Here is a 21,290-nt window from a genome sequence, read left to right as displayed (position 1 = left end):
TGAAGTTTATCTTTGTTTATCTCCTTTATTCTGACACAGATAGTCTTGGTTATTTCTATTTGTATTTGATTAAAACAATATTATATAACATTGTTTTTCTAATAATTTAAAAATTATGGATTCTTAAAACATAAAAGTAATGGTTTGGGAAAAAACAGAATGTGTTAGTTAATGTTTCAGATTTCTATTGAAGAGGACCAAAGTACAACAGTAATAGTTAAACTGTTAGCTAAACCTGGACAATTCAGGGAAAAAGTATGGTGATTTGTGCTTTATATTCATACACATATGACTCTTTAGTATTAAAGTTTTGTTTTACTATTTTGGTTAATTTGGAATATTGCTAAATGCTGTTTTCATTTTGGCTTCCTTAATTCACATTCTTTTGTAGAGTTAACACCTATGGTGAACGTAACGATGTGAATTGATTTACTGTAACATTAGTCCATGTCTTCACATTTATTAAATTTGCTCTGGAAGAATTATTGACAGTCTGGGGCCATTTACACCATCAGCATAGATGCAAAAAAAGATGGTTTTGTTATTAAGATGTCCGTAGCTATCATGCTGACCATGCTGTTTGGTATAAGGTAAGTTCATACATAATATAATCATGAAGCTAAAATGGTTGTTGATTGATTTTATAATAGCAAGGGCAGAAGAATGTATTTATTTAAGCAATTCACAGTTCTGCTGTGGTTCATAATAGGAATTCCTTTTCCTAAAGAGCATGTTTAATTGGCCCAGTTTAAGACTTATTTTATATCCATGAAATTGGTCAGATCTCTTGACCTTTAAACAAACTAACTGCATTAAAGCACAGTTTACATGTACTATATTCTATTTCTAAACTTATAGTTTGTTAGACTATCCAATTTTGAAAATATACTGACAGATATTGTAGAATATCCTATAGTGTTGTCAGTGAATGCTAAAGTTCACCCATACAGGAGCTATGTTTCTACTAATATTATAGACACATCAGTGCATATGAGAACATTTGGGTTGGTATCTATGGGTTATTCTAATTTCGAGTAAAAAAAAAAACTCTTTGATTTTTCTCCATCTTAATGCAAAATTACTTTTCTGCTTAATATAGAAGTCATACTTTTCTAAAGTGTTGTGGCTAAGTTTGGATTATCGTTGCTTTATCAAATCACCAACAACTGATACCAGCCCTATCCACTTAGCTTACCTCATCTGCAAATCATGCTCCATTCCAGTTGTTACCTCTGTGTCTCTAGCCTAACTAAGAAAATGAAAAGGTGACATTAATAGAGCTCTCCAACAATAGGGAAACAGGTTTGGACCAAGGTTTCCTGAGACACTATTGGGCTGGTCAGTTGTAAGTTATATCTTAAATATTTATAACTCAGAATAAGTAAAGCACTGAAATGTGTGGATGAATAATTTTTTTACAAGCAGTCTATATTAATGTATTTTTATTTATTTCACATTTGATTTAGCTTTTTTGGATAGAAAGGAACATGCTTGGATGAAAGGAACATTATGTATAACCAACAGCCCATTATCTAAATGTTCCAGAAAAAATTGTCAGGGAGGGAAGAATTTTGTCAAAACCTGGGTGTGCTCCCAGGACCATATCTAGAATGTAAACATCATTTTCCATATGCTCTGGCAGAACAAACGATGAGAGCTATGATTTTAGAGTACCAAGTGGCTGTATTATAATATGATTTGTCGATCTGGTACTCCTAATGTGAACTTCTAGTTCATATTGTGATGACACAGACTTCTGTAGAACAAATAACTATGGAACCATTTCAAGTTAACACTTATTAAAGTCCTCCTGTTCTGTCTTTTAATACCAACTAGATTGGGTAAAGAATTTATTTTTTTACATATTTTATACATATGATGTATACATATACAGATACTTGCAGTTCTTTGCCAACAGAAATGAAAACTTAGGAATTTCTATCTTGCATGGATAAAAATATTAACACTAGTTAACATGGACTGAATGAATGAACGAACATTTTTGACATGTTAAATATTTTAGCTCCATTTCCCTAACTTTAGTCACTGATGGATTACCTAAGTACACAAAATTGACCATTTCTGAGTATCATGTGTATTACTCTTTTCCTAATATAGCTTTCTTTAATTTGACTCACTTTCTCAACTTAAATTTAGTTAAAGGAGAGTTTATATTATTGCTACAAATGGGAAACCAGTATAGAATCCCTGGCCAAAAATAGATGGCAATTGTAAAAATAAATGAAGTATAAGCAAAACAATATTATTAAATTCTAAGTAGATACTGTTTTCTGCTTATCCTGAGGTCTGCTTTCTTTGTTATGAAAGAATATTGGTTACTATTTGAGAAATGGTGATGACATACTTGTTCTATACTAACTTACTCCTTAATATAATCAATAGAAAATAAAATTGGAAAAGTTTTATATCTGTTCTACTTATTATGTAAGATCATGCTGTATTAAGTTCCCCATGCCTTAGGAGACTCAGTTCTTTAAAAATAATTGGTTGGTTCTGTTGTGTGTCAATCTAACAACTGGATATTTTGAATGGGGAAAAGCATGTGGTGTGTTGTGTCTAAAAAAGAAACGGGTCTTTCCTCTTGCGGTAGGGGACCTGGTGTCATATATTTGTGAAAACTAAATCATAACACAACATATTATGAGAAATGTTTCCTTTGTCAAGTACAGAGAGTACATTTTAATAATGTGGATGCCATTAGCATGGGTCAAATGTAAATTTTGGGGAGCGCCAATCAAACCCAAATTTAAAGTGCACATGTAATGTCAACTAAGGCTATGGCCTAATTTGATTGGATTAACACTGACATTTCCCTCTCCCTTGCTCACTTTTCCATTTCCCAGCAGCGAACAGCCAGGCACTGAACTGATGTATGGGAATTCTTATGCTCTGCATTTTGAATAGGAATTGTCACTTCATGATTTCTGGGCTCTTAATTATGCTTTCTTACTAGATGACTGAGAAGCTATTTTTGTACTTGTCTTTTGTTCATAAAGGTCAGATCTAAATAAAGTAGTCAGCGTTTCATCCAAGTATTCCAGAGAGCATGGCTTAATATTTCGGTCCTTGTCATTAGCAACCTTCAGTAGCTTACTTTCAAGTTAGTTATTGACATAAAGTAATTAATACTAAATTTCACAGTTGCCAAAGTGATTTGGAGTACATGCTTTGTCTTGTTTTATTTCATGGCAATTCTTTTAGCAAATAAAGTGCTCACCAGATTTAGAAAAAAAAAAGAAATTCTTGTAATACTTCTCTATACCATGAAATTAATTATATACTTTTTAAATATTGTTTGTTGGGATTTGGATATATTGGTTAGATTTCCCAACCAAATTGTAAGTGTATTTAGTAAAGTTTAAATATATCTTGGGTACTTTCTCTGAGGTCAGGCCCTTGAAAACTACCTATTGAGTAACCGATGTAGACTACCACTGTATAAACCGTTGTTTATCCTTGCTATTGAGAGCAACAATCACCTTATGATGACTTAAAAAATGAGGAACAATGATACTTTAATGTTAGATTTAAGACTGGGGAAGGGGTGGGAGAAAACAAATTTCTTTAACCAGTGGTCATTTGCTTCCTAATTCTTCCTGCCAAAAGAGATAGGTCCCAGGTTGAATGCTGCCTGGAGATGTAGATTTTTTTTCAAGTTCTTGTAGACTAAGGTCTTTCCAAAGAGATACTCAGTCTCACAGAAGTTATTGATGGTTCCAATCTAAGACTGAAATTTGCAAATTGCAAATCAGCTGTTAAATGGTAGCCCACAACCCTGCCTTGTGGATTTTTGCCCTGGGGGAGAGGGTAAGTGGAAGGAGGGGAAGAAAGCTACCCCACCCGCTGGTAGTAATAAGAGGAGGTCAGTGGCTTCGATGGATTGTAGCAGTGTAAAATAATCAAGTCAATGGAGAAAGGCAAGGCTCTCAAATTCCAAACTGCTATTACTAATGCTTTTTAATGGAATTTAAAAATAGTTTCCAGAGTGTTTACAATCATACAGTCATACAGTAATATGAATATTGAGGACGGTGACAAGTGAGCCAATATTAATGAGAAAGAGGCAAGAGACCGCTTCTAGCCAACCCAACCACCTGTCCTCTTCTTAATCAATTAATTAATTTGAGAGAGTGAGCACGGGGGAAGGGGCAGAGGGAGAGAGAGAGAATCCTGAAGCAGACTCCCCACTGAGCATGGAGCCTGATGCCAATCCCAGGACCCTGAGATCTTGACCTGAGCTGAAATCAAGAGTAGGCTGCTTAACCAACTGAGCCACCCAGGCTTCTCATAGATCTCACCCATTCTTAATTGACATTCCTCACTATGGATTCCATAGATTATTTGGGATACTTTAGAGAGGGTATTAATTAATTTTTTAAAAATTTGTGTAACTATTTATTGTTTTCTACTTTATTGGAATGCAAAAGCACAATTCTTCTTAAAGTTATTCTTTAGCAAGTGTCCTAGCTTTATTTAACCCATTATTGATGGAACCAGATGGAGAATAAAAGAGCTAGTTCCAAGAGCATTTGAGGAACGGGAATTTGTATAGTCAGTCAAGAAAGAAAAGCTGAAATAACATTGTTAAATTGAGCATGAGACTGGTGAGATAAAACTATTACATTTTTGTAATTAACTTCTTGATCAGTCTATAAAGTCATACCAATATATCAATTTCTGCAGGTTAATCAGGAACACTACAGGCTGGAAACTGCCTGTATCTCTACTGGTGTGGATTATTGGTTAGATATACTGGGACATTACCCGATAGTATTAGACTGGGATCAAATGGAGTTACCAGAAAATGCTCTAACATGGTGTTCGAGAATCAAACAATAATAATTTTGCCTAGTCTCCATGACTGGGATAAATTCTTCTTATTCAGGTAATTGAATGGGGGTTGGTATGCCATCTTTTCTTTCTGTGTTGTTTTGTTTTGTTCTTTAGTTTGATTGATTAGTCTTTGTAGCCATAGTGCTGAACATAGTGTGTTTTTGCATCACAATATTTTCTTCTTGAGAATTCTGGGTTACATCAATAGAGTTGACTTTTTAAAAAATAATGTTCCCTCTAGGAGGAATAAAGGGAGCAAGCATGACTTGCATAGTCATTGTAGCATAGTGAAAGAAATAACTAAGTCAATGGAGAAAAGTCAGGCTGTATGGACTACACCAAATGCATATGCTATTTTTAGGCCACAAATTCAGCAACAAAAATCTAACTTTTTATATTTTCCCAGCACTAAACTGAATTTTCATATTGAGCCCCCTTTCCACATATCAGAACACATAGTTACCTTAAGGGTAAATTTCAGTGTGTTGATGATTTCTTTGTCAGCTTAAAATCAAACAGACTGAGGATTGCTCTTCTCTCTGTTCTTCCCTGAGTGGTATTTTTGGCACCATGAGACCACCTGTGCTGGTATCCGATCTGATTATTGAATATGGTTATCCTTCCACACTGCCATCCAAAGAATGTAGTGGCATAGCCCTACCTGACTTCCAGTTCCCAGTCTATGGTTCCATCCATGGCTATGAATGAAAGCAAGACCTCTATAGCTCATGCTCTCTCATTCGGTCAGCTCACCATCTCAGGGGCCTGGGAGGGTTGGCCAGTTCTTCCCCACCTCTGTGGGCCTGGAGACTTGGGAATTCAGTAGGCCCTCTTTGCCTCTGACACCCTGGAAAGCTATCTCTCCACCTCACCCCACTCCTTGCTATGATACAGCAAACATCTTATGACCAGGGCTCTCAGAGTTCCCCATGGAGGCCAAACCTACAGCCCTACCACGCTTGAATCCCCAACTTAAAGAGAGCTCCATCATCCAACTCTCCCCTCCTCCTGCCCCCACCCAGACTGCGTAAAGTAAGCTAGGATTTGAGTCTCTTCTGAGATTTCTTTTCTTCTGGTCTTTTTGTCCCCCCTCCTCAGAGAAGCTTTGTCTTATGGCAGAGGGGTCAGGGGATGGGAGGGAGAGGTTTCTCGGCAACAATTCTTTTGAATCTCTCTGCCTTCTACTTAGACTATTGCTTTTTAAAGCTCAGAAATGTACTCTCTCTGTTCTTTGGTTCCTCCCTGCCACCGCATCTTGGACAGTGCTAGCCTCACACTCCACTACTTGACAATAAGAGGCTCATGAAGTCAAAAATAAGTGTGGGGAATAATGCAGCAGAAAATTCTCCACACAGCATCCTCCTTGTGTATTATGTAATCACTTCTAGGAACTTCAACCTAAAAATCCTGAGATTATATTTTACAGTTTGAAAAAGTAACTAAAGAGAAAGCAAGTTTGGAAGTGGGGAAAACCCTAATCCTCACACGTGCACAAATTAAACCTGAACAGGATTTGAGATGCATATTGTAAAGGTGATTAAGCCAGAATTCAAGAAGGAAGGGCTTGAAAGCAGCCTTGCTTTTTTGACCTTTAAACGGTTTGATTCTGAATATTCAAATGAAGGGGGGTGAAAGAGTCTAATCACCCAGTGAGTAAAAGGAACTGAGACTTTGATGCAGCTTCCTGCCATCCTGTAGGAAATGCCACCAGGGGAAGTGGGAGGAGGTGGGGCGGGGTGGGGCAGAAGGGGGGTGACTCGGTGCAGACTGTCAAATCTCTTCCTAGTAATTTCTACTTGCTTGTGGAAGTGTTGGTCAGTCTTGGGAAGGATTCCATGCCTACGCTCACTAGTCAGTCATCCTCTCCCTTACTTCCCTCTCACTTTCCATGGGATCTCATCCTCCCAGTAATGGGGATCCAGTCTTCAGCAGTGTCCTTGGCTCCTGCTCCTCATGGGCCAATGGTCACCACATGCTATTCCAAACCAGGCCTTCTGACTTCAGCTCTGGGCTTCTTCTCATGAATCACCTTTCCTGAAGCACAGTCTCCCTTATGGGTCCTCCCCATCATATATGGTGCCTGGCTACCTCTTTAGCTGTACTCAATACTGTACCTTTTTATTATAGGGCACACTAGATAAACTAGACACCTTACTGTTCTCCAGATGTGGCCTTCACTTAGCTGACTCCTGCCCTTTGCTGAAAATTGTTTCTTCTACTCAGAAGCTGCCACTCAAGTATACCTTCCCTCATACCAAATCCATGTCCTATGCTTATTAAAGGCTTACTAATTCTCCATGGTCTTCTCAAATGTAATTTTTGCATCAACTCTCTATCCCCCATCTTGTGGTTTTCTGGGTAAACTTTTCATGAACGCTTTGTGAGTACAATATCCTTTGTTGAACTTCTGGTACCTTCTACACTGCTGGCCGTAGTGTTAGATTGTTGAATATTTGTAGATCTGAATTACAATTCAGTTACTTTATTTCATTTTACAAAAGCTAAGGAAAGAGGTGAGAGTAAATCTGTTTACTATACTAAAATTTAAAGGGTTGCATTCTCTTTCAGTGGGGCATTTGGTCAAATACAGGAAAGCCAATATATGTTTTGGCCCCATTCATAGAGCAAAAATATTCTTTGCTTCTTCAGGGAGCTCCTGCCCCAAAATGTTCTCTTCTGCAGTTGTTCAGACTCTTAGCAGAGAGAATTCAGAAAAATAGGAGGTTATACTATATCTTGGTCAAGTTGAAGAATACAGTGTAATCCATCTTTTGTTCAAATTGTAGTAATTAACAGTTTCAGGGCTTGTGATGTAAATGGTAGTTTCATTAGACTGGATATATAGCATAAATCAAATCTCAAAGCACCAGGAAGGGGCCCCTAACTTGGCTATTGTAATGTGCCATGAGATAAAAAAGCAGAGAGAGTATATATACTGCACAAAGACCTATTTCCAGTTTAATACATGTAGATGCTTTCCAAAAATCTTTAATCCATTGAACATTAAAAGGCCTAGATAGAACATCATGTTAAAAATAGTGACCCTTTTAAGAAGAGAAATAGTATTTGAGGCCTGGGAAGGAGCATAAATATTATTTTATGTTTGAGGTAACCAGAGGAATTGTCCTAGTGATGAGTCAGGAAGAGAAGTGGGAGCCCCTCAGCTCCTGTCTAGACTGAGTCACTTGGTGTTTTAGGACCCACCTCATTTCATGCTCCAGCCATCACCTGCTCTGTGATCTTGTTGGACAGTTTCCTTAATCTTACACTCTTTTTTTAAAAAGATTTATTTATTTTAGAGAGAGAAAGCATGAGTGAGGGAGACACAGAAGAAGAGGGAGAGAGAGAATCTCAAGCAGCCTCTGTGCTGAGCATGGAGCCCCATGTGGGACTGGATCTCATGACCCTGAGATCATGACCTGAGTCAAAACTAAGAATTGGAAGTCCAACCGACTGTGACACCTAGGTGCCCCATTTAATCTTACTCTCTTTATCTGTAAGATGAAATAAGAACAACTACCCTTCAGAAGTTTTCAAGGATTAGATGAAACTAAATATCTAAAACCCTTCCCAGTGTCTGCCCCAAGTTCATGTTAAAAAAGCACTGGCCTTCCTCCAGATCCTCCTACTTACTACCCCGGAGGGGGGTAAAAATTGCTGTTTAGGGTCATGCTCACCAGAGGAAGATAACAAATATAATTACTTTTAAAAATTTCTGACACCTTTGAATAAATTACTTTTTTTAAGGCATCTTTTTTTTTTTTAAGATTTATTAATTTTTTTGACAGAGCGAGAGACAACCAAAGAGGGAATACAAGCAGGGGGAGTGGGAGAGGGAGAAGCAGGCTTTCCAGTGAGCAGGGAGCCCGATGCAGGGCTTGATCCCAGGACCCTGGAACCATGACGTGAGCTGAAGGCAGCCGCTTAATGACTGAGCCACCCAGGCACCCCTAAATTACTTTTTATAAGGAAATTTGTAGTTTCCTTTTAAGTTTTAAAATTAAATCCACTAATTAAATTCACTATTATAATAAAACTAGAAAAGGAAATTAAAATTGTGTCAATTTTAAACTTTGATTCGATTTAAATTTTAATGGGACCAAATATTGTCTATCTTTTGCAGTAGGAACTACATAGATATGAATCATAGGCATACGACATATGATTGGAATTGAAATATAATCAACTTCTGTGGTTTTTTTAAGAGAAAATTATTTTAATAAAAATACTCAGGACAAAATTACCAACATAAATATATGTTGCATTTTTTTGTGAAAAGTTAGGAAGCATAGTATTTTTAGTTTGCTGATCTGAAAGATTTATTGAGAAGGAATGCTTTAAAACTCAGAATGGTATGGCTAACATTTACCACAAACTTGGTAGTTACCAGTATTTAAATACACAATAAAAATTTTAAAAACAGTACCTATATGAATTTTTATCACTTTTGTTTTCCTAAAATTATTAAAGGCTAAATAAATATACATTCTGATGTAAGGAAATATAAAAATTTGAGCATTTGATCAGGTAGAAGAGGGAGATTCATGGTTCTCATACCCAGGATTAGCTGAAGTAGTTTAGGAAATCAAGAGCGTTTATAAATAGTACAGCCAGTTTATAGAACTATCATTCTGAGTCTCACATTTCATTTTTTCCTCCAGTCCTAACTCATGAGATTACTCACATCTCGGTAATCCTGCCAGAGGACCCCAGGAGTGCTTAACTGGTCATGGGATCCTGTCTTGCCATTTTATAGCAGCAGCAGCTAGACTATAGCACCTATAGTCTAGGTGATCGGGATGGGAAATACCCTTTAAATTGAAAAGAAGTAAGAGATTAGGTAAAAATACTCTTAATATATAAAATACAGTAAAGTCATTAGTATTTAGACTATATAAAGAGCATTTACAAATCAATAAGAAAAAGAAGCACGGGACACAAACGGGAAATTCACCAAAGAAGTACAATAGCCTCACCAGCATTTAGGTAAACACAAAATAAAACAAAGTCAGATTGGCAAAATTGAAAAGTTTGATAACACATAGTGTTGATTAAGGTGTAGAAAAATGGCTTCTCTTCTGGTCAGAGTGCATATTGATTCAGCTACTTAAATATGTATTTGTTAAAATAAGAAATATGTATATCTGAGGCCCAGCTATTTGATTTCTCCTTATCTCCCCACAAGACCTTTTGTATTTAATGCACAATGAGCCATGTTCATGTGTGCTCACTGCAGCATCATTTATAATCATGAGAGACTGAAAGCAAATTAAGTTCCCTTTGAGATAAAAGTGGCTAAAGTAACTATGATGCATGCAGAACATGTAGCACTCTTTAATAGTGGTTATAAAGAATGGGTTAGAACTGTGTGTGTTGATAAAAAAGAATCTCCATGACAGACTGAGTCAAGAAGAAAAAAAAAATTGTAGCACAACCTTATGATGTGTCACCATTTATTTAAAAAGAGAGAAAGAAAAAAAGCATGAGGTAATACTATAGACTTTCTACAATAGTAGCTTTCAAGTCTTTTGGAAATGACCTTCAACAAGGAACACATTTTATATCACAACTGAGTGGACCCTTACTATATGCAATGCACTCTGAAATTTTTCTATCATATTCCATGTCATTCCATTCCATTTATCAAAATGCTGGTCATGACCCATTAAACTGCTTTCAGGATTCAATCACCGTTTGAAAAATACTGTTCTGAAAGTACACAGTTTCGTATGTAAATGGATAGAAAAGGGACTGGAAGGCAACACACCAAGCTGATGTCAAAGATTACTTCTGCAGAGGCGCTGAAGCGGGGGGGTGGGGGGGGTGGTTCCAGGGACCCTCCAGCCCTTTCTGTAACACCTGGTTTGTTTTTATGTTCATTTGCTTGTTTTATGATGGGCATGTGTAATTAAACATTTTTAAATTGATTTTTTAGATACTGAACAATCAAAACTGTTTTTAAGAGGCAAAGATTTTGTGGGACTGAGAGAGTAGTGGTCAAAAGGTCTTAAGAAAATTTTAAGTTGCTTTGCATAACTGAGTAGTTCAGAAGATAGGCATCTAGCTAACTATCTCTGTTTTTGTGTTTAGGGCCACAGATGAGCACATTCTTGTGGCAAGGTAGAGTCAAACCCGTGTGATATCCCACTCAAAATGTCATCACAATCTAGGAACTCTGCCATGCTGTGAGATTTTAACTCGTTACCTATGAATGTTAAGTCCACATATTCAAAAACATAAAGTAGTTAACATAAAGGTGATCCAAAAAATCCAACCCTCCGGCTTCGGAAAATGTGAAGTTACTGTTCCTGTAGCAACAGTGTCTTGGCCACATTATGCGGTCTGTAGTTTTTGGTATAATACTTATGTTTTAAGAATCATTTCTACAGGAAATGCTGCTGTAGAACATTTGACATATGTACACATGTACATCTCTGTGGGCTGGAGCAGATAACTCCAGCATTCTGTTTTCTATTTTAGAGCTACATTAATTCTTTCTGACTTACCTTCACATTTTTACCCTAAGGGTAATTTATTAAACATCATCCTAATGGTCAAGTAATTGATGCTTAAAAGGAGTTAGACACAGTGCCTAGGGGAGGTACATTTCAAACATTTACATTTCATATTAAATACAGATAAACTGGAACTGGATAATTTTTTATATGAATTTCTCAACTAAGTAAACATGCCCGTAAGGAAAGTAATATTTCTTTAAATGTTATATTTGTTTTCTTTTTTGTGTTTGTGTCCTAAATATAAATTGTCACATACTTATAATAAAATAGGTTGAATCCTTTAATGACCACATTAAATTTTCTCTTTAAATGTTTTGAAAACAATTTTTATGGTGAAATATGCAAGTTTTCTCAGAAAGCATTTATATAAGAATCATTTTTCAAAATTTTAGCTGCTGCTAAGCTATGATTATATTCACATTTAACTTCATATAGGCTCAAGGTGGTATGGAGGGAAGAAGAGAGGGACTTTGGAGCTTTTCTTTTTGCAGAAATCATGCTATAGGTCACACGGAGGAAGGGCAAGAGCAAGAGCAAGAGGAACTGGGGGAGGTAGGGAGGATTCTAAATATCCACATATTTGAAGTCTCTCCTCCATTTTCTCCAGTGTGGATCTGAGGGTGAGAGGAGTCAGAGGTGGTCTGGTGGCTAATCTAGAGGTTTAGGCCACTTCTTTAAGGAGTTTTATATTCCTCAAATTTAAGAATGGATGACTTGGGGCTATGACATCTGAAGCTGGGAAAGCAGCTCATATGCAATTTGATACCAGGCTAGCCTCAAACTGTGAAAAGTGGTGTGGCTAAATGATAAGAACTCAGGATAAGTTATGTGTCTCATTTAGACCTGGAGAAAAATCCAGGTGAAAATTTGTAATAATCAAAGGTTACAATAACTTTCAGACCCTTGATTATTATAAATTATACTTTTTTGATTTTTGGTTTTTGTTTGTTTCTGTTCTTGTTTTTGTTTTTTGCTCTGTGAGATTGCCTATTCAGCATTTGCATTAGTAGTTTTAATAAAATTAGTTTTAAAATATGGTATTAAGGGCATAAAGACTTTAAAATTTAAAAGCCTGATAGTCTGTTAACTGCATATATCTGAAGCCCAGCTTTTCAAAGACCATGGTATCCAAAGCACCACTGGCTTCTGGTGGCAGCCTGATGTAATTGCAGGCAAAATTTCCAAGAGTCTTTTAGATGCATTGCTATTTTACTTAGGAGTCTTATAAGTAAAGGGAAGAAATTTTGCATCCCATATTGTAAAATATTGAAGTGTTACAGGGTCTCTGCATATTATCTCATTGGTAGGATAAGGATCTTAGTTTAATTTTTTTTTCTTCAGAATTTTATACCATTTTTCACTAATATCACTTTTGAAAGAGAAAACCAGTATCTTGACTAACTGCAGAATTTATCATCTGCAGCATCTGCAGGGATTGCTGTGTCCCAGAGAAAAGTACGACAGATCAGTGATCCTATTCAGCAGATCTTAATTCAGCTGCACAAAATCATCTACATCACACAGGTCAGTGTACTAGCTTTTTATTTCCTTTTCATCTTAAGTACAAGTTTGATGCTAATATTGTTGAAAAACTACTTTGTGGAACTTTCACTTGGAATGAATGCTAATTTTTATCCTCTCCAACTACATATATTCGGGAACATTTTGGCTTAGCAGCAGGGCTGGAAAGGTCATTGGGCAAAAAAAAGCAAATATGGCAGGTTTCCCCTATGATTCCTAACCTATTCTTTCATTGTCAGTGTCCCACTAAAAATAAACTTCAACACAAATGGCCCTTCAATGTGGCAGTGAAAGTGGGGACAGAGCTGGATTCTGCACAGCTTCACTACCAAGAAGAAAGGAAAGTAGTGCCCATTCACTAATCCTGAGGATGCTGGGTTAAAACTAGAACATCTCAGAGAAATGAAAACACAAGGTCTGAGATTATTAAAACTTTCTATTTCTAAATCTCTGTGACTCTTAGTTACTAGGGAAGCAATCACTGTTAGAAAATGGCTATTAATTATATACAGAAATCTGTCTAATGATAGGCAACTTGAATATTCATTTACCAAAGTTGACCGAAGTCTTATTGTTAATAAGAAAAGAAATTTTTGTAGATGAAGTGTAGACATTTGGACAAGAAAGTAACGAGTATTTTGGAGCTTTTGCAGTTCTTTCATTCATTCATTTGACATACAATTATTCGGTGCCTACGATTAAGTGCTACTGTTCTATGCACTTGAGACATATCAAAGAGCAAAGCATATAAACATTTCCTCAGTCTAAGATCCAGAGAGCCAATCTGGCAATTCTGTCAGTTGCCAATTGTGGCAATTCCATTATACTTTCCAAGTACTAAAGAGAAATACCACCAGGCCAGTGGACCAACTGGGCCCACTATAAGTCATACTGAGCTAATACACTTAACCTCCCCCCAAAAGCAAGCAAATAAACAAAAGATACATGCCAATTGGTGTACCACAGTGGCATTATAAAACTAGCAATTGGTGCCAGTTTACAACCAGTGTCCAGTCTTCTCTGAAGCCTGCGTATTTCTTTCTCCCCAGTGAACAGTCACTCTAATAAATGGCTGCAGATCTCTTTGGGCAAGGCTTGGGGGAAAATTTATGGTGTACACTTACAGCAGTGTTTCTGGGCCCTTCTTAAAGGGGTCCCAGCTTTCCCACTAATCAAGGGCTTTGGGTCTTTGAATTGACTGAAGTCTAGAAACTGTACAAGAGGCTGTGACTCTCCCCTGTGGCAACAGCAACTCAGGTCAGTTTTTTTGTTTTTTTGTTTTTGTTTTTGTTTTTTGTCTACCAGGCCTAGATTTTCTTTTCTGTTATTTAGATGAAGGGATATTGTAGTAAGCTGACCACCTATTTCCTTCCCAGGAACACCCTAGTCATTTAACCACCACCAAAGATCTCTGTGGGCCAAGGCATCCTAATTAACAGAACATCTCTCTCACCCTTTATGGTAAACACTCCCAATTTGTCACCGGTAGTTAAGTGCTGTCACTGGCTTTTACTCCTATGGGATCACATCATCCCCACTGGAATCCTATACTTCCAGTATTGTACCTGGCTTACAAAGGAAAGCAACCACTGAAGTTTTTAAGGATGCTGGTGCTCCCCTCTCTAATGTATTTCTCAATGCCTTAGTGACAGGAGTAACTTCTGAGTGTTCTTGCTGAACATAACTGGGGAGTGAGTGTGCAGATCATACATGGTAAGTCTACCCCAGCATTCCTGTCTCCCTGAACCTTTGAATTCCCTCCTCCACATACCAAGAAAGCTCTGGCATTTTATCCCCATTAGACGTAGGCCACCACTGAGTTCAAGTTGTGGTACACCATCCAATTAAGCAGTTACCTTCAGCTGCACGACTAACACATGAAATCTGAACTCTCTAGTAAGAGCACCCATTTGAATGAATTCAGCCTGATCTAGTGCTGTATTTCACCCTTCTTGGCCTAAAACCCTTAGAATCTACCACACGTGTTCTCTGGGTTGCTGCTGATATATAATAGCAAAGTCTTGCGATTCTTTTTATGGGTAAGCTTTTTCCTCCTGGGTCATAGTGTGTACCAGTTCCCCAGAATCATATTGAGTTACCTAGTAATGGACTTGAGCCTCATTGTTGGGGGCCTTATGAGGAATAAGCATTCCTTTTTAAGATATCACTCTTCATCTGCCCCAGATAGGTTGGTGTAGAGTTTTCAAGCCAAAAAAGGCTTGATGTCTCAGACACAGAGTGACAAGCTACTTTTGCTGGCAATGATAGCTCTGGATGACTTGAATTTAAAGATTGTCAGTTTTATCTCGATCCAGCAAAATGTCCCTATTTCAAGTTTTAGGATCCCATTCTTTTTCCTAACTTTCACATGAGAAACTTGGCACAGAATGCATTTAACTGACATTGTAATTTAACAACCCATCCAATTATATTTGTATTTGATTATCAGCTGTATCAGGCTGTGGTAGCAAGCAATAACAGGATCTTTTAAGGCTATCATGGAATCGCTCTAGGTCTTAGCCTATGACTTGAACCGAGAGTTAAAGGACCCAAGCTTGTCATTTTTTTTCTAAGTGCTCGGTTGCACTTTGAAGAATGCATCCCCTAACTCAGTCCTTATAGTCTTCATACTGCCTAGCAGCCAGGTGTGGCAGCCACATGAACTTCCAGGACACTTGCTTCAGTTGGCTCTTTATCTCGGTGACACCGTGATTAATTGTGATGCCACTGCATGCCATGGGTTACCCGCATCCTAGGTCCTATGGCAAAACTCAGCCCTGGGCTCACTTCTAAGGGCACCATCAAACCAATTCCCAAATCCCATCCGTATGGGTCCTTCTTCTGGGACCTTCCTGGAAACACTCCGTATCAGTGAAGGTCCAGTTAGGAGACAGAAACCACATGGTAATTTCAACAGGGAAGATTTAATATAAAGAATTGTTTAAAAGTTATTAATAATAACAGGGTATTATTTAAAAAGGAGGGGGAAAGAATATCTAAAGAATATAGGAAGAGCAGATAAGGAAGTCGCTACTTATAAGGCTGGCGCAGAGCACCCAAGAAAGGAGCAAAATAGAAGAGGACAACCACATTCTGGCCTGAGGCCCAGAACTCACTGGAAAGATCAGAGAAATTCACTGAGGTGCTGTCCTAGAGAAACCTGCAGGGAAGCCTTCCTCTGGGGCATTGGGGCAAGTCATCCATGGTGAGGTGTCTTGCTGTAGAATGTTCTGGAAACCAGCACATGAGGCTTGGACTGGGAAATGCCCTCCATGGGACCAGAGGAGGCTGCCCACTGGTAGGTGCAGCTCCATTGAACATTCTGGGAAGCTGCCTGCAAGCTTGGTCCCACTGAAGTTGCCTGGGGATGAGCACCCCATGGGGGTCCCCACTGTGGCTGACCACTTGGTGCTGCGGGACTGAGGCGAGGCAGGAGCACCCCTGGAACCAGAAAAACAAACCCCGTCCTCCTCCAGCATCCCTCCAGTGCTCTGTCCTGATGGAGCTGAACTTCTTGGCAAGGGAGAAATTCCAGTATCACATGCAGAGTGCTGAAGGAGGGCAGCCTGGGGAGGGGGGCTTCCACCTTTGGGACCTGCCCACCTCTTGAGTTCTCACAGCTTTCCCTTTGACTTTTCCCAGGCCTGGCTCTTATCTATCACATTTCCCCCCAAATCAGGCATTCTTTTCAATCACCCTGAGGGCTAGCCTTTTGAGACTCAAGAGTCTGAAATTGATTGCTTTTTCCTCCATTTTCTGCTGTCAGCCTTTCCCTTAGGCAATCCCACAGAATTGTCTACTGATTAAATGAAAGAGGGCATAGGGGTCCACGGCAGTATGAGGGGGTTGTGGAAAATTGGTTAATAAATCAAAACATAATCTGCTATACCTCTATTGAGTAAACATTATATTCAAAAATGCATTTCCATTTAAATGCTGATGTAGAAATATGGGGAAGCATTCTTAACCTTAGTGTTAAGGAAATAACTTTAAGTAGCTTATTGGTTACCTCAATGCTTAACTACTAAATTGAGAGAAAATAGGCTCTGAAAATTAAATATAGTTTCCATATGCCTGTCTTGCTAATTTTTATATAATAAAAAACTTTTTAACGGCTGTATTCCATTTCTTTATTGGATTTCAAAGTATGTTAAAGCAAGAATGAAATGATTATAAATATCTTATTATTATGCTCTCACACTGCCAGCATAACAAATGATTTCATATTTTTTGGCAAGATAGAATTCCCTGCTACAAGCTCAGACGTAACCATTGTGGTTTATAAAATATATTTCCAGAATACTTGAAAGTTTATGACATTGCAAATAGGAAGGAATGTTTCCCCTTTGGGGAACTTTAAATTACAATGCTAACCCAAGTCAATGCCTTTCAAATAAAGGAGATTAAAAAAAAAGTCTAAACATTATACTATCATATTTGCTATAGGTTAAAGACCTAGATCAGTTTTCTGTGTCTGCTAATTACAAAGGAAAACTGCTGAAAGTAAACCTGAATCAACAAACAGACAGGCAAACGAACAGCTCTTCTTGTCTGCATGTTTATTTCCAAGTCAAACTCCCTTGCAGACTTAGGCTGTGATATCTGCCCTTAATCGCTGGGCCAGGTCCCTCCTGACAACAGCAGATAACCTTACAGGGGAAACTGCTTACTTTTGGCCGGTGGTGGCCTTTCCTATCCAGTTTCCATGGAGACGGATCTTGGAAATCATCTAAAAGCAACTATTTTAAAAGGCAGGATGTTAAAATCCTTATACTGTCTTCATTGGTTTGACCTCTGTCTTTATCAAAACTGAGACTGTAATCTTAAAACAGCCAGCTGAGAATGAAATCACTGGTTCATTTCCATTGCTGGAAAACAAAATCGATCTTTGGGCACCTAAGGTGACCACCGTACATAAGTTACCTTTTAGTACGAGTCTTTGTGTGTGATTGCTTAGGTAAGACCCACGCAGCCAACTGAAGCTCTGGATTTAATTCTGTACTTAGGATTTGATTGCTTTGTTAAAGAAATGCTTTGAAAATCAGCATATAGCAACTTCTAAAAAATTAAACATCTGTCTCCTAGAGAACGGACAGGGAGTTTATGTGGATCTCCTTTGGATTGCCATCTTAACAACCTCAACTGTTGCCAACAAAACAAAAAAAATGTGGCTGGGAACAGCAATGTGCTGTCCCTCAGATGAAGTTATACTACCTACTGTCATCAGTGAAACATACTGTTTTTTTTCAGCAGTGGTGATAGATGAAACTAGAACCATCCTTACTTTCTCTTATTTGGATCTCCTGGTTCCTAATGGAAAGGGGGACAGATTAAATAGAATTTAGGGTACAGCCATGTATCTAAGTGCACTCATGTTTTTGGGGTTTGCAAATTCTAAAAGAAAGCTTACATTTTATATATTTATTTTGATAAATAAATTTGAGTATATATTTAGCATTTAGGGAAATCTAAGCAGTAATATATCAAAATATTCTGTTTTTATAGTAAGATATTATTTAAGTCACTTCAAATGGCATCCTCTCAACTACTGATGGTCTGCTGATACATTCTTGGAGACACTAGAGAGTGTGTCTTTAGAAAGTATCCATATATAAATCAAGTTCAAGAAACTCTAGTATAAAACATAGAGATCAGATTTCATTTTTTTCTGTTGTGACTTTGTTTGGTATAGTAAAAACAAATAAAAAATAAGCTCTTAGATGGGTGGTGTTGAGAGACTCGGCTTTTCTAGAATCAGTTTCTTTATCGGTAATGTTTGGGTAGCTTATGGGGCTATTGTGCTAAAGGAAATAAAGTATGTGAGGTGTTTATAAAGTGCTAAACTGTAGTAATGCTAGGGTGGTGTTTGCTCTAAGATAATGGTTGTGTTAAAAGACACACTACCTCAGAAAATATCTTTGCATGTTACATAATGTCTTTAAACTCTGATTTCTTTATCTATAAAATAGTACCTGCTTTATATGTTTATTGTGGGGAGAAAAGTGACATAATACACATAAAGGAGTAATCATAGTAACTGGCACATACAAATCACAGGTATTAATAGTCTAGTCTTAGTATTATAGCCCTTAGATATAATAGAGTAACATACATCTTCGGCAATTGAACTATGCATGAGTCATCATTCTGTGTAAAATTTTAAATTCTTCCATGAAAATTTTAAAGGTGGGTGCTGTCTATAATGACAGTTTTTCCAAGAAGATAAAATAGTTTTCTAATACTGCCCTCTGTATGAATCTTCAGTTGGCTGTTAACTTATCCAAGAAAGCTTTTATGGGAATTAATTCAAGCAATCAGGAGCAATAAAAGCAATTCTAAGTTAACAAGAGGCTTATCAAGTTGAATGAATAGCAAGGATTTTAAGAATATTTGAGCCCTATGAATTGTGTAAGACTGATGAATCACAGACCTGTCCCTCTGAAACAAATAATACATTATATGTTTAAAAAAAAGAAGAAGAAGAAGAAGATAGTAGGAAGGGAAAAATGAAGGGGGGGAAATTGGAGCGGGGGATGAACCATGAGAGACTATGGACTCTGAGAAACAAACTGAGGGTTCTAGAGGAGAAGGGGGTGGGGGGATGGGTTAGCCTGGTGATAGGTGTCAAAGAGGGCACGTTCTGCATGGAGCACGGGGTGTTATACGCAAACAATGAATCATGGAACACTACATCAAAAACTAATGATGTAATGTATGGTGATTAACATAACATAATAAAATAAAATAAAAAAACCAACTAAATAATACTGTGATATTGACAATAAATCTACTAAATGATGTTTAAAAAAATATTTGAATTAGTAATCTGATACTGATAGCTGCCAGTGTTGGGGTAAGTCTCTTTTTAAGGAACCTGTGGATGCACTGGTACTTCATGCCTTCAAAGTTTGTTGTGCAGTTAGGTGTATCAGAGAAGGCTTGCTTCTGCCTTTCTCTTTGGCAATCAGAATCATTCAAGGCAACAACTAGACGGTCCTGGGCCAACACTGCCCTCTGGTGTTTGATTTAGGGAAGTGGCAACTTCCAGTGTCTAACAGTAGGGAATTACCAAATCCCAAATGTATCTCCAGGCGCTTCTCCCATCCCTTCTCCTCTCTAAACAATTCCCTTGCTAGGAAAGTGTGCAAATAACCCTTCCCTTCATTAGACAATGAACCCTTCCTTTCATTAGTTCTCCTCTTAAGTTAACCTCATTCCACTTCTGCTAATCTCTCATGCACACATATATCATGTATACTCATTTTCCTTCTCATCTGTCTTCCGACTATTTGCTCATTAATGCCAAGAAATCTCTCTCTGTCTCCCTCTGTTTCTCTCCCTCTCTCTCTCTCCACATTTCTTTATTTACCTTTTCATTCCATATAAAAGGACAGCAATAATTATGACTATTTGCTGGGGATAGGGAGAGTGATTACATCTGGAGCAAGGTACAAGAATGCTATAGTATTGACAGAAAAAGAGCTCAGTAGAGATTCAGGGCTGTCAACTTACAGAACCTTTCAGAGTATACTAAAGGGCTTCAGACCCTCCAGTAGAGTCTTGGTTCCTCTGCAATTAAGCCTGCTTTGACTCAAAGTCAAAGGACTGAGTAGGATTATAGATGCATTGTTAAAACATATTTCAATTATGTTGTTTTTCTGTTTATAGCATTAAGTGCTTATTAATGGACCCTATATTCTATTGTGTTTAGACTGATGAATAGTTTTCCTTTGGCTATAAAATCAGCAGTTGTGAGCCCCCATTGACCCTATTCAAGTCTCTAGTACCTATTTTATACATTCCCCTGCTTCATGAAACTTGAATGAATGGACATTTCTTGTATTAGCCAGGATATGGTAAATTATATCATACTAACAGATATGTCCTGAAATCTCTTTGCTTGATACAATAGAGGTTCGTGTCTTGCTTAGCTAAAGTTAGACAGGTCAGGTGGCCCTCCTCCATCTTGTGGCTGTACCATCTGGAGTGGGTGGAATCCAGGCTCCTTGCCCAGGGTAGACAGGGATGGAGGAAGCATACTGGCTTTGGATCACTTCGTCCTCGGAGTGACATCTATCATTTTCATTGGCCCAAAGTAGTCATATGGCACCAAACCTAAACTATAAGAGAGCATAGAAAAATGGAGTTGGGTGGGTCAATAATTGTCACTACCACATTGCTATTTCTTTTGATGTGAACTTTGAATTATATTCTTGTTTTTTTTATTCGTTTGTTTGATTTGTTTGGTTTTGCTTTTAATCTTGACAGCGCCTCCTACCACGTTTTCCTTCCCATTTAGCCATCTTTGTTCTTACTGATTCTTTTTCATCTCCTTCCAGGTCCTCTTCATATTTTAAACAAACAAGATGTTATTTGCACTCTGAGGCCCCTTACCAT

At 37.7% G+C, this 21,290-nt stretch overlaps 1 protein-coding gene across 8 annotated transcripts in view; it reads left to right on the top strand.

The window, feature by feature from the left end:
- The window catches only part of NEK10 (NIMA related kinase 10), a 211,689-nt gene that overhangs the window by 173,058 nt on the left and 17,341 nt on the right, over positions 1 to 21,290 (top strand). For 4 of the 8 annotated variants that reach the window (XM_088021307.1, XM_088021301.1, XM_088021303.1 and 1 more), the window contains 2 exons: positions 10,945 to 10,974; positions 12,796 to 12,896. In XM_088021307.1, the coding sequence (XP_087877433.1) occupies positions 10,945 to 10,974; positions 12,796 to 12,896 (131 nt within the window). The remainder of the gene's footprint in view (positions 1 to 10,944; positions 10,975 to 12,795; positions 12,897 to 21,290) is intronic. The other 4 variants (XM_088021316.1, XM_088021305.1, XM_088021300.1 and 1 more) reach the window with 1 other exon arrangement.

Source organism: Eumetopias jubatus, unplaced genomic scaffold (assembly GCF_037043125.1).
Source record: "Eumetopias jubatus isolate StellerSeaLion01/CBP00866 unplaced genomic scaffold, mEumJub1_p1.0 scaffold_1, whole genome shotgun sequence".
Taxonomy (NCBI): Eukaryota; Metazoa; Chordata; class Mammalia; order Carnivora; family Otariidae; genus Eumetopias; species Eumetopias jubatus.
The sequence above is the reverse complement of the archived record's forward strand: the minus strand, read 5'-3'. Positions and strand labels throughout refer to the sequence as shown.